The sequence below is a fragment of the Pinus tabuliformis genome, chromosome 7, assembly GCF_031772625.1.
Source record: "Pinus tabuliformis cultivar Carrire ecotype Pingquan chromosome 7, CPIR1, whole genome shotgun sequence".
NCBI lineage: Eukaryota > Viridiplantae > Streptophyta > Pinopsida > Pinales > Pinaceae > Pinus > Pinus tabuliformis.
Genome location: NC_142293.1, coordinates 58,184,717 through 58,199,794, shown reverse-complemented (window position 1 = coordinate 58,199,794; position 15,078 = coordinate 58,184,717). Strand labels below are relative to the sequence as shown.

Genomic DNA, 15,078 nt, shown 5'->3' with positions numbered 1-15,078 from the left:
AGGAGGGCTATTCATCTAATGGTTAGGGGCTATAGATAGACATTACGGTATTCCCTAATAGCAACTTCTAACTTGGTAAGCAAGAGATCACAAGGTAGATGGGAAGGCACTCAGAAGCTCCATAACCAAACTAACTCAGTAGGAGAGGTTAAGCTTTACTCACAAAGGATGTTAGGGCTTTAAACCCCTTCTCTCCTGGATAAGGTGAGAACATTTTCCTCCTTTTTGAGACAAGGCATTTCGAAGTTTAGCATTGACAATCTATCCGATAAGAAAAAGTTTACTAATATGTTTAATAGAATATACATGTGACACAAAAATGATTGTACAAATATGAATTAACATGACTTACACAAATCACCTTCCTACCAAGGCTTGGAGCTAGGTTTCTCATAGATTCTTCCATTAATCACTAAGTTCCAATCCATGTTACAAATGGAGAGATCAAACTTATATAGGTTTAAGCTTGATCTCCCTTAGACAATAAACAATGAATTGTTTCCTTGGATCCATTAGTTCTCCCATGAATATTGATAAAATAGTCTTTTCTAATAAACCTCTTTCTAAAAGTAGAAAGAGTTTGTCGAGACACAAAATCTCCCACAATAAAATAATCCAGGAAACAATTCTTAGTGAAGTTTATATGTAACTAACTTCTATAGCCAAGCCAAACAATAACAAGCAATGGAGTTATTTATAACACTTGCTAAAAATAGGCAATGAACTAATAATCTGCTCAACTAATTCACCAGAAATTGTATAGAATGGTTTTCCTCAATTGGATTTGGTATTTGAAATGTCTATAAACCAAGATCAATCATGTGTCGTTGATTTGTGCACGAGAGAAGATCAATGTATGAATTAGGCTGCTGGCTTGATAGAATATTGTGGCCCCTTTGGTTTCAATTGTACAAGCTAAACAATAGTAGATGACCAATAAAATCGATGGCTCCTTGAATTAATATATGGCTCAAGGCTACACAAATGGTGGCTCACATATTGGAAGAGGGGGGGGGGCTCCATGGCTTAAGTAGCTCATAAATTTTGCATGTGCTAGAAATAAATTGAAAACCCATCTTTTTGCTTCAGTTGGACATAAAATGATGACTTATGTAGAGTCCCACATAAGCATGTATCGGCCACAAGTACCATTTCATAATCTTAATTGGTTAACAAGGTAAATCGTAGCACAAGTCTATTAAAGGGGGTGGCCCATATGTGCCATCACATAATGATTTAGCTTGGTGACTAAGACAAAGGGAGGCCTCATGCTACAATCATCTTGTGGCTTCAAGTAAATGTATGGCATCCATCATCCATGAAGGCACAAATAATAGGGATGACCTCACCCCTAAAAGATGTATCATGAAAAAGGTGGCTTCAAAGATAGATCAAAGACAAAGTGTGCTGAATGTTACATATATGTTATCTTCATATAATAATTAACCGAAGTCAAGTGCACCCCCATGATGAGGATCAACTCTTTTCTTATGATAATGTAAATTGTCTTCATATTTGTGCATCCAATGGTTGTGCAAGGTTTTAAAAAGATGTGGCACATAAAATATAAATAATAATAGGCTTGCCGCCAAATATGTATCACGAGCCTTTAGTATAACACAAGTTTTAATTCTCCACAACACATGTGCCTTCCCCATGGTCTAAGGTGCAAAATGGATGCCCCCCTTGAATAAATTTTCCACCACATTTGTTCAACTAGTGAGGATGACCATTAGGATTATCTTCTAGTGATACTCCACCATAAGCTAAAGTCATGGAGCTTAGTAATAAACCTGCCATCATGAACTAGAATCACGTCGTGTTGTCACTTTGATCCTTAGTTCCACAAGTGAAATAGGTAAGTACTAGGCTTAGCTAACCATGAATAACATTATCCACCAATATGATGGCACCAAAGATAATGTCACTATTGTCAATATAAACATAAGTGTAATGATGAAGAGCAAAGTAGGAAACAAAACAATCCGCCACACAACCATTGAACCAACATGTAACAACCCATGCAACACCAAGATGAAGTAAAAGGATTCACAATCCTCACTATGCCCAACCAAGACGCATATTAAACCCATCAATACCCCTGCACATTACCCTTGAAAGACTTGTCATGTGATGAGAATCATAATTTACCACTCATGCCAATATGAGGGGCAGCAACTTCTCTTGCTTTTCATATTGCAATCTCTTTAATCATCTAGTATGCTTTGGATTCCCTCCTACTTGGTCACAACATATCATGTTTTCTGTATTCAAATTTTTGGACATTGTGGATCATTGTAACTACCACATCATTGTGATTGGGCATACTTGTGCCAAGCTTTATGTTATGATCCTAAACATATGGTTTTTTGAAAATCTTAGAGGAAAAAACAATACCAAAGGGAAAGCAAGCTTCAAGAAATACCATCAAACCATTGGCCACATTTTTACACTTTATGCCATCATTGAGGAGGCTAGGAAATGTTCATCCAAAATTTTTTGTTGCTTTGTGGGTTTTTGGAAGGCCTTTGAATCTTGATTATGTTTTTAGTGATTCCTTGTTTCAATGAATTCATAACTTTAACATCTTTGAGTCTCTCATTATTAGGATATATGAAATTGGTATTGGTTTTCTTTGCATGAAAGGGTCTTTTAGATATTGTTAGGAGCACTATAGGGGTTACGCAAGAGTGCCCCCTTTCATTGACCTTGTTTGGGATTTCATTGATGAGCTAGAGGCTCACCTCAAGGAATAAATACATATTGATGATTGTTGTCTTTTAAGTCATTGCGTCGAGAGGTGCTCTCCAGCCCAATATGCAAGAGATGTTGTAATGTCCTTTCTTGTAAACTTTTTGACTCGGTCAAATTACATAACAATAAAAATAAAAATAAAATTAAATAAAAAGATTAATGTAATGTAATGTAAACATTTTAACTCCGTCAAAATAAAATAAAAATAACCCTAGGTTAAAATAAAAATTCTACAACATTATTTTTTTATTATTAATTTTTGTTGAGTAGTTACTTTGATTTGGTCAAGTTACTGGTGGTTTTTGAGCTCCAAGTTTATGAGAACCCATGGTATTACCCATGGTATTCATGTGGAATATAGCCTATTTAAAGAGGGGAATTACACCAGCCTAGATCCATCTTAACTCTAGATCTACCAAGTGCTGAGAGGGATCAAATTTCTCAAGATAGAAATATCTTAAGATGAAAAGAGATTTGATCCCTCTCAGCGCTTGGTAGATCCAGAGTTAAGATGGATCTAGGCTGGTGTTTTTATTGCTCTTCTCTTGTTTGTAGATGATATAATTATCTTAGCGTTCTCTCATGAGGGCCTACAAAAGCAATTTGATAGCTTTGCTAGTTTTTGTGATCATAGATAGTTGGTAGTGAACCTTAGCAAGATTAAGGTCATGATTTTCAATGTGTTTGACATCCTATCATACTAACACTTAGTTAGAGGGAGCAAGATTGAGGTCACCACAACTTGTACTTATTTTGGGTCGAATTCACTGGTCCCATATTTAGTTTGACACATGATGTCTAGCCCCAACTCACTAAGGGGTATGAGTTTCTTTCTAAGTTGCATGAAATGTGGAAAACTATATTAGTTTCCAAAATGGGAGAACCTAGAAATGTGAACCCCCCAAAATTTGTGGGGAAAACACTACACACACACATATATACATACACACAAGCATATATATAATAGATATATACATATAGATACATATTGTATTTTTTTAACTTCTTTTTTTAAATTGTGCATTATATTGCATGAAAATAAGCAAAAAAAAATAGAATGATATGCATAAATGGCACTTTAGAAGGGAACCCATGTCTGTATTAACTTCCACAAATGATTACTTGATGCAAAATCCCATATATTGGTGTTGTTGACTAATGCGAATCCCACACCCTCATATATGATAGAATCTAGTGGAAATAGTATAATCTTATGAATCCTGAGATATTGAACACTGTTATGTCCGCTGAATTTTGGATGGGATATGGAAGTCTACTTTCTCCATATGAAGTTTGATAAGGGTGGGACCACCCTCAAACATCTTGGAGTAATTAATGGTAATGTTAAAAATTTAAGTAAAATAATAGAAAAGGAAAGACAAAGGAGATTGCCAACTTTTATTGTAAGAATTAATATTACTAGTAAATACTAGGTTGACAGACTCCTCAAATCTTACTTCATTTTCTTTGCTTTTCAAAATGAAGGGAAGACAACAAAAATTTTGGTCTTGAAGTGTCAATGATGTGGACATGGTAATAACTTTCTATGGGTCTCACACAGTGTTCCACGAGGATGCGGCCCCCAGGGTCGGGTGCGCATACCCCTCGCACCCCACGCACTCGGGACGGGGGGACGTCTGGGGAAACGTTTCGCCACGTCCCCCTTTTGGGAAGAAGTAGGGGGGGATGTTTCCCTAGTGTGGGGGACGCGACTCCCCAAAAGGCGTCCCCCTTCAAAATGGGCTATGTGTCCCCCCTTAAATTTGCTTGTAAACAATGATTTATGACAGGGGGAACCTAATATTTGACCAAATTGCCTTACTAATGCTATGCAATTCATGGTAATGTTAAATTCTTAAAGTAAAAGTGACATTCTCCTTTATCTTTCATTTTAATCCTTTTACGTAAATTTGTAACATTACCATGAAATGACTCAGGATGTTTGAGAGCGGTTCCGACCTCATTGGATTTCATATGGAGAAAGTAGAATTTTAGATCTCACTCAAAATCCAGCAGACTCAACAGTTTTTCAGGAATTCAGGATTCGATGGATTTCAATGTTTCCATTAAATTTTGTCATGTACAAGGGTATGGAATTAGTATTTAATCAAGAGCACCAAGCCCTCTGTGTACTTTAGAGTGACTTTTAGACCTTTCACTCCATTGTTTTTTAGTTTTAGTTATATCAATTTACTATTCCAGTCTTCATATTTCAGTATCTATTATAGTCTATTTTGCTTAGTATTAATTAGATTCTAGAATGATGAATGATGAATTCTAATTTTAATTCAATTTAGAATCTAGAATGATGAATGACGAATTTGATTTTTAAATCAATTTAGACTATACAATGGTGACTAATGAATGATGAATATGGATCAAAGTATTTTTATTGAATCTCATGGTCTATGGATGAATCATGTATGTATTAGTAAGGATGATGATTATGGATCAATGTATTTCATTATTTAATTCAATTATGTATGTATCATTGTATTTATGCTTTCACTATTGAATATGAATTTGAAATATATATATATATATATATTAAAAAAGAAAAATAACTATATACCTTGATGTCCCCTGTCCCCCCTAAATTTGCTTAAATTTGAGGGTACTCCCACACGCCCCCCCTGTGCATCTCCCCGTCCCGGAGTCTTGGTGGAACATTGGTCTCACATGCATCATGGGCATTTGGGTGGACTTGTAAAGTTAAAAAAGAGTGCACTGAAAATGTTGTTTGAAATCGGGAGGTTACTTGTTATATTGTATGACATTTCTAGATTTGGAAACATGATAGTATTGCTAGTGGCATTTCATACTTGTTTGGGCATTTTCATTTGTTTCTACGACTTTGGGACCATTTAAGGAAATAAATAGCCCTTCCTCTTAGCCTGGAGGCAAGAGTGAGGTTGCTGATACTATAGGCCATCCCACAATATATACTCACTAGAAAATAATAGATGGCTCAACTAAGTGGATGCCCTCCTTGTGGGCTTTGACCTAGTAAAAATGCAATAACAACTCCCATATCTGATCTAACAATCTTCACGAATAGTAAATATGACTTTTTCCACATGTGTGCTCTCCAAGAGATGTGTTTCATGTGTCAACCGAGTCTCAAAATCAAACAAGTGGTCAAAGTGGGGCAAATTTTTTCCTATGGCACATCTTAAAAACACCATTATTGTGTCCACTGTCAACTTTTGCTGGAATTTCTATTATGACCACATTTTGGAAATCCTGTGGCCATTCTACAGCTACCGGTGTTGATCTGATGGAATTTTAGGCACTATGTGGAAATGTAATTACTCTTGAAGCTAAGCTGCTCTTAAAATTTGCAATGGAACCCCAAAGTGGCTCTTCTCAGAATGCCTAAAGCATATCACAACTCCTAATGCAATTGTCACAATGCAAGGCATGGACTCAACTCCCAGGGAACACAGATCCCAATGCAAGTACACAACTCTCACAGTAGTCACAATGCTACATGTACAATAGAAAATAATAGATGGTTCAACTAAGTGGATGCCCTCATCAAAAGAGCAATAGAGGAGGTCAAATCAACAACTAATTCCGTCCCTTGGGGAGCTTGACCTGATCAAGATGCAATAACAACTCCCAAATCTGCTCTAGCAACTTTCACAAATGGTAAGTATGACTCTCCCCATATGTGTGCCCTCCAATAAATGTGTTCCCCATGTGAACCATGTCTCAACGTAGTGGGATGCCTTTAAACGAGTGGTCAAAAAACGGTGAAAATTTTCCTATGGCAAATTTTAACACCATTATTGTGTCAATTCTTGCTGGAATTTCAATTATGACCAGATTTTGGAATATTGTGGCCATTCTACATCTTATTGGTGTTGATCTGGCAGAATTTTAGGCACTCTGTCAAAAGATAACTACTCTTGAAGCTAAGCTGCCCTCAAGATATGCAATGAAACTGCAAAGTAACTCCTCACAGAATGCCTAATGCATATCAGAACTCCCACTGCAATTGTCACAATGCCCAAGGCATGGATGCAACTCCCAAGGCAAATACATGGATCTCAATGCAAGTACACATCTCAAGGTAGTCACTGTGTCCAAGGCATAGTCTCTGAAGGTGGGTACACATATATCAATGCAGATACATGGATCCCAATGCACTGGCATGGATCCCAAGGCAGTGTCAAGGACTGTAATGCAAGTACACAAATATTGGGGTAGGTACACAAATCTCGAGGCACAGATGCAACTCTTGACACAAGTACATGGATCCCAATGCAAGGCACCTCGATGTATGTTATGTTAGGCGGTAAACATCAAGTGACATCTCCTAACTTTTGAATAACTCATCAATTTTTATACACTTGCTAAGTTCAACCATGGGAAGACAGTATTAGTCTCTATTACATGTGACAACTCCTAAAACCAAGAGGTATTTCTTAGGACACTAAGTTAGGAGTATGTGATATGATGGAATGTGATGTTTTTTTTTCTAGTTAAGACTAACCTAAGTACCCACGGGGATTTGAACCGGTGACCTATCGCAAGGAGTGCCTTAACAGTGCACCCATTCACCATCAATCCAAAGCCCCGTGGGCGATGGAATGTGATGTTAAGGAGTGGAGAAATTTTAAATTGACTAGATATTGATTGACAATTTGACATGAGTGCCTTTAAAGAGAGGAAGTGTTAAACATTGAGTTACCATTCCTCAACACTATTTCTCACTGCTGCTCCTCCTTCCTTTTTCTTCCTTTTTTCTTTTTTATTTGGTCCCTTTTTTTTCGGTATGCATTGTTGAGCATGGGACTTGGGGCATTGGCACAGTTCAAGCTTTATTATTTGGATTTTTCGTTTTAGCTGCTTCAGTCTTTAACTTTTAGCTCTTAAGATGAGGCTTTGCTACATGGGACTATTAAAGATAGGTCTTGATGTATGACATATGACAAGCCACCCATGAGTAGGAATATGATGAATCTGTATGGGTGTGAATGGGAAGATGAGGTGTATGTATAAAATAGTTAGGGGATATGAACAAGCTACACCTATCTTTAGTGGCACAACTTGACCACAACTTGACTCAAAAGATGATGATACTTATGATTTTTTATCTAAAGGATAATTATGAGCCACCATGGTATTCCTAGTTAAAAGATAAGAATTTAGACTGTTACAGTACATTATTAGATTAAACTGATGTTCACCATGTTCAAGCCCAGTATAGGAAACACTAACACCACATAAAAGATGAACCTGTACACCAAGAAACCATAGTACACAACTGATGAAATCAACTAAAACCAAGAGGTGCTATCACCATGTGTACCATTTGCATGTGCAACTGTCAATGTAAATGTGTGAGATCTCTAGTGACAAGCTGATATATCATCTACTGGGCTAGTCCACTTTGTGAAATGAAGCCATCATGTGGTAGAAGTGTATGAAGGATGTTGACAGTCTGCTTCTGAATGACCAAGCAGGAGTGCTCACATCAAGTGTGAATTAGAACATCATGTCACTGGAAGAGTGACATTAGTACTAGTCACCCATATGTAATCACAATCTCCTCATACCATATGAAGGGGAAACCCATTCCTCTGTGGGAAAAGGGTTGGTGAGGTAAGGCTTTCACTCATGGGGAGATTTATGGGACAGGAACATAGGTAGGTGGTTATCTTGGAGATATCTTAATCATTCTCAAAGGATTTAGGTTGTGCTTTGGAACACTTCCACTGCATTTTGTCAGGTATTTGGGGATTTCTGTTTGTCTAAGATAAATATAGATACTGATGGGTCTGTTAGGAAGAACTGGAAATGGCCTTTTGAAAAACCATTTAGGGACAAATTAACCAAGGAGATTGTGCTAAATTCAACAAGCTTGTTCAATGGTAGATCATCTTAATAAGAAGTTGAATGTTCAACACAAGAAAGCAAGTTGGATCATGAAGTGTCATGGCATTTGGAAGTCCGGCCCCCCTTTTAGTTTTCAAGTATTTTGGGTGGCGTAGTGTTAAAGGATCAATTACATCACACTGGCCTTACAAATGAATGTAGTGTGGTTTGTCACAAACTTGAAACGAATTGCTGCTGAGTACAATGCTCTATTTGTTTCTGCCCTTTATTCAAAAGGGGTCATTTCTGGGGGCACATTGGTAGTCTGACATGCAGGCAATGGTATATGGAATGTGATAAGGTTTGCATGCATCTCGTTCTTACTTCAAGAAATTAACCATTTGATTGATTACCATCACCATCGGTTCATCTATTCATAGGGTGTTGCTTTTGGTTTTTAAATGGGAAAAGTTAATAAATTGTATGTGGGAAGGAGGTTGAGCTTGCTTCTCAAAGTGATTAGGAGAGAGCTTAGTTTTGTCATGGATGGACATAGGGGGCAGAATAGTGGCCAAGTCATAGTAGTCGCACCATGTTGGGTTGGTTGAAAGTGATAAAGGAGAGGGTTACAGAAGGACAGAGAAGGCAGAGAGAATGCAAAGATCAGCAAATTCCATGTATGATAGGCTGAAGGACATGGAGGGATCCAATATAATCGAGAATCAAGATGTAGGATAATTTTGGCTAATGTATGATTGACCACATTCCTCCGCCCTGAATGTGGAAAACACACTCAACCCTTGTATCCCAACATTCATGGCTGTGAAAGATTGATTGAGAGTATTAATAAATCCTGAAACTTATAGAGCTCTAATTGCCAGTTGGTATTGCCCAAATCAGTTGCTTGTTTTGTGGAGTCATTAGAATGACTCTTTTGGCAAAATTCTAAGTGGCACATCATCTGAAGTATAAAGTTCATCTTTGTCACATCATGATAGGTTTTTGTGATGAACTCATCAGGGTTTCAAAGTTCCTACCAGAATGAAAATGCCTTGCATGCAGAATCATAATCTGTAAGAGTAGATCCAAACATTAGTTTTTGCGTGTATGGATTCTGGAAGATGGCTTAGGACCCTGTTAAGTATGGGAGCAATCTGCAGCATGAGTGCCTCTTCTTGACAGGCCCAAGCTAAGCTGGATTCAATAATGTTGAATGTATGTAAGTGGTTGGTAAAGAATAAATCTGTGAACGCCTTTGAAAGAGGCATGTTACTCTGTTTAACCTTGTAACCTTGAAACTTGGCTCAAAGCTCTAGTTTCATGATGTAAAGTCAAGAACTGCATAGAAACGGCTAAATGTGGGTAAGGCATTTTCATTGATTTGGTACAAAATGGATTTCATGATTATGTATTGAGCCTTTCCACTCTCGAGTCTCAAACCAATGCTGACAAACCCCTAATGCTAGAAAAACCAATAATCTGTCATCTGCTGGGATGGAGTCACAGGAATGATCCCACAATTCTAGAACTGTATGACTGCATGAACTATAGAACTGTGTGATCCCACATGTCGAGATACAGCTTGAGTGGGCCTAATGGTTAAGAGCATGTGTTTCCTCTTAAGAGGTCACAGGTTCAAAACCAGAGGGGGTAGAGTATGTATGCCTTCGTAGACTTAGCAGTCAAATCGCTGCGCGGAGGTGGGTCCCTTGTCCCACAAACAAGGGGGTCTCATACACCAATTTGGTGTGTGTCTTGGCTGTGACCTTAAAATTGGAGAATAATAATAAGAATAATGCTTTTTAATGTCTTTGAAGAGCAGGATATAGCTTAGAGTTGGAGAGGCAAACATGGAGAGGCAAATATATAACGATTAGCATATGACTTCTGCATTTGTGTGCTTGTCTACTTATCGTCATTGTGCTACCCAGTGTGCCCTTGGTGGATATTTAAAAAAAGGGAATTAAATATAGTTGGGTCAATTCATTTCCCACTAATCAGCATACACATACTTATCCACTTTCCCAATGTATATGTCTGTTCTGAGTGCTATTGTGCTTGATTACTACTCGGGCATAATACAAAGTTAAGTTCATTATTCACATTTATATTCTGTTTGTTGAGGTTTGAGGCCATAACTACATTAAAAATTGAATAACTTTCTTTCTGTTTTTGAAAATTTATGACATTGTGCAAGGCTAGGTTGTTAAGTTTCTGTTTCCAGTCAAAGTACTGAACCTACTAAAGGGTCCCTTCTGATGATTCCACTATAGAATTTGCCTTTTGTATTGGCTTTCTAAATTGCTTATGTTAGAGGATTTTTTTCAGTTGGAATCTGACCATGGTGCTCCACCTCAACAAGCTTGGAGGCGAAGGCTTAACAGCCATGCAAATATTTTGAAAGAGTTCAGTGTGACATTTATGGAGGCTTTGAAGATGGTACGAATGATATTTTTTCTCTATATTCATCAGAAAATATACCAGCTATATCATTAGGTTTAATACTTACATTTGTCACTGGGAAATAAACTATTCTGCTATAGAAAAGGAGTGTCATTGTCAACGTTTGGTACTAATGCTATTTAACTACAAATCTGCATTGACAGGTTCGACTAGGGTTTCGCCTTTGGACATATGTTAAAGAAGAACGCTCTCATGGACGGGTAATTTTTTTGTAATCTGTTAATATTAGAGACTGAACTTGACAGTATTTAGCCATGCTGGTATGCAGGCATAACTATGCTTATGCTCATTTATGGATTGATTTGTAATGAAATACAATTATTTGGTACTTATTTAATTTCTTTTTGTGGTAGAGTGAGTTTCAAAATGGCAATTGTGTTATTTCTTGTCTCTTTTACTTTAAAGTTTACTACTACATGAGTGGGGCATAAGTTAAACCATGGGGTTATCGTTGTAAACAGATCATTAGGAAGTCGTTTTCAGAAATCCTAATTAATAGAGTGAATGGTTTTGTTCCCCAACTGTTGTGTATGTCAGACCTCTGTGTAAAGAGGCCACCCATTTGAATTGAGTTATTGTGACATGAGTAACACTTTTGTATACTGTGCATCAGATGCCCATCACTGTTGAACATGTATATATAAGTACCTATGACTGTAAGTTAAATAAGGGCTTCAATGATATTTTGTGTTCATGTGAATGCTGTTGTGGTATTTCTTCTTTTCTCTTCTATCCATTATTCACAGTGCACACATATTGTGTTTTAATTAACTCTGTTCAAGGTTGTTAATCTATACTTGTAACTTTGTGTGTATACATGCTCAACAGGGAGCTAACAACTATTTAATGTTATTGCAGAAGGCACCAATTGACCCATTTACACGAGAGCGTAGTAAACCCTCTGCATCTCAGGGAGTGCCACTTGGTGGGATGGGGTATGTGCAGCAATCATGCTGCTAATGCCTTGTAGATGCATAATTATTTTCTCCATTGCTTTTGCATATATATTTATACAATCAATGTGCAGGAGTGGTAGCATATGCAGAGGATTCAGAGGAGAGTTCAGACATTGGCAAATGATACCTGGGATGTGTAAAGCATCTCCGGTGCTGGCAAATCAATTTTCAGTAAGTTTTAGAACTTTTCAAAAGTGTTTTTACCTGTTGATAGTTTTATTGTTACAACTGTTCCTCAACACAATAACAAGAAACTGTACACTTTTCAAAGATCATAGTCTGGCTTTGACTAAGGAAATGATAGTTTAACCATATTGAAATTTGACTGAATGGAGGGTGCATGTCCTAGTAGAGAGTTAGCAACTGGATTATTTTACATTTTTTTTCGCCCAGGCTTAAGATCTAGTTCTTCTTGGATTGCTCTAAGAAAATGTCACAGTTTCTCATTACATTTTTAATCCTTCACAACATCTCCACATCTCTGAGTTTAGGCACCTGCATCTGAGATACTTAGATCTTTCCTGTCACACTTCAGTTATATGTTACTGTGAGAATGATTTCTACTAATTGCTTATTGATGACAAATCTTAGAATCTATTAGTTGTTCTAGGTTTTTCTACGTTGCACGAGTTTCTGGAACAGGGGAATGTTGGGAAATTGGGTACGGGTGTTCGGACAATGTAAATTAATGATTGACAAGCAATATATGTTGAAAGAATGTAGCTAGGTTCGGTCTTCATTATTGTACTTGAGTCAATATGATATATTTGTAAAGCAAAAATAATTTTTATTATTATTAAATTGACTTGTTAAAGCACGGGTTTCATGCTTGGGTCAATTATAGGTCGAGCCTCCATTGTAGGCTTTAGATTGTGTTGTCAAAGTCATTTATTGGTCAAAGACTCCTCCATCAAGTCATCCTCTTCAGCAAAGTCATCAACTTGGCCTCAAATAAATTATATTCAAGTCGATTTCCTCAAATATACTCATGTCGGCCTAAAATAGAGACACACCTCTTCACGAAGTCACGTCGGCTTATAAATACAAGTGTGAGGACTTCGCATAAATCACAGAAGTACAAGTTCGATCATCTCTGAAATAAAATTCGGTTATCACAAAAGTTCTTTTGGTGCAATCACAGTGAGAAGTTCAGATCTCAGTAAGGTAGTTTTGGTGCAATCTCAGAGGAAAATTTGGTGCAATCACAGTGAGAAGTTCAGATCTCAGTAAGGTAGTTTTGGTGCAATCTCAGAGAGGAAAATTTGGTGCAATCACAGTGAGAAGTTCGATCTACAGGAGCTCGGATTAGGCACAGGAATGATCTCGCTGCTACCACAGTAACCATAGTTTGGTGTTTCGGTGCTACCACAGATTGATGCTATTACAAGATGGTTTCGTTGCTACAATGACAAGGTCTGTCACAGTGAAGATGCTGCTACAATGACAAGGTCTAGGTGCAGTGAAGAAGGTTTCGGTGCTGCCAAAGTGACAAGGTCTCACAGTGAGATGTTTTCGTTGCTATCACAGTGATAAGGACTCGGTGCTCTCACAGTTACAAGGATGACTTGATGGAGGATGTCTTGGTTCTAGATTGTAAGGGTCTTGGTTGTCTCATCTTGAATCTACTGAAGGAAGAATTATGACTGGTTTTCCCCAAGAGTGGGGTTTTGCCGTGGCAGCGTGCCTACAACTTGTGTTCTCTTTTATTTGTTGCTTGGCATTAATCTTGATGATAAGAAAAGATATATCAAAAGATCAAAGATCTAATAATAATAACTACGTTACCGGATCCGCTGAGGGCAAGAGGTGGAACCACGGATCCCTGAATCCGAAACTGGTACGGATACGGATATGCTATGATCCGCGTACAGTCAGTTAGTGACTTAGTTAGTGACCATCTGCCAGCTTATATATATATATATAAATTTAAATAAAATTACGCGTAGTTTTTTAATACCATCTGCCCGCTTATATATATATATATATATATATATATATAAAGATTTAAATAAAATTATGCGTTATGTTTTTTAATACCATCTGGCATATATATATATATATATATATAAAGATTTTATTAAGATTAAGCGTGAAATTTTTTAATACCGTCTTCCCGCATATATATATATATATATATATATATATATATATATATCGATAAAGATTTCAATAAAATTATGCGTCAAGTTTTTTTAATAACCTTTCAATATAAAGATTTCTGATTTAATTAAAAAGCTTATTTTGAGGTTAATATATATGTATAATAAAGCTATTTTAAATCAATTTGTTTTTTTAATAAGCTTTCAATATAAAGATTTCCGATTTAATAAAAAAGTTTATTTTGATGTTAATATATATATATATATATATATATATATATAAAGTTATTTTAATTTATTTTGATGTCATATTTTTTTAATACCATCTGGCATATATATATATATAAGCTTTTTAATACCATCTGGCATATATATATAAGGATTTTATTAAGATTACGCATGAAGTTTTTTAATACCATCTTCCCGCATATATATATAGATTTCAATAAAATTATGCATCAAGTTTTTTTAATAACCTTTGAATAGAAAGATTTCTGATTTAAGTAAAAAGTTTATTTTGAGGTTAATATATATGTATAAGAAAGTTATTTTAATTTATTTATTTTAAATCAGTATGTTTTTTAAATAAGCTTTCAATATAAATATTTCTGATTTAATTAAAAAGTTTATTTTGATGTTAATATATAGAATAAAGTTTTTTTAATTAATTAATTAATTTTAAATCAATATATTTATGTTTAATAAACCGTATGTTTTGTATTTCATTATAATTTTTTATTTTTATAAGTCATAACTTATATAACTTTATGTTTGGTTGTTAAAAATTAAAATATTTTTTAATTTTTATAAATAAAAAAATATATATTTTATGTTATAACTTTATTTTAACAATTATATCAATATGTTGGTATTAATATTTATATGTTTATTTGTTTGTTAGTTTTTAAATTTCATCATTTCAGTGTTCAGATTCATAAATTATCTAATAATTTTAGTTCTAATATTGTGATTCATGAATGGCT

At 35.9% G+C, this 15,078-nt stretch overlaps 1 protein-coding gene across 4 annotated transcripts in view; it reads left to right on the top strand.

The window, feature by feature from the left end:
- Positions 1–15,078, top strand: part of LOC149245179 (uncharacterized) — a 116,959-nt gene that overhangs the window by 28,540 nt on the left and 73,341 nt on the right. For all 4 annotated transcript variants that reach the window (XM_089457694.1, XM_089457693.1, XM_089457695.1 and 1 more), the window contains 4 exons: positions 10,906–11,016; positions 11,184–11,240; positions 11,899–11,975; positions 12,068–12,167. In XM_089457694.1, the coding sequence (XP_089313820.1) occupies positions 10,906–11,016; positions 11,184–11,240; positions 11,899–11,975; positions 12,068–12,167 (345 nt within the window). The remainder of the gene's footprint in view (positions 1–10,905; positions 11,017–11,183; positions 11,241–11,898; positions 11,976–12,067; positions 12,168–15,078) is intronic.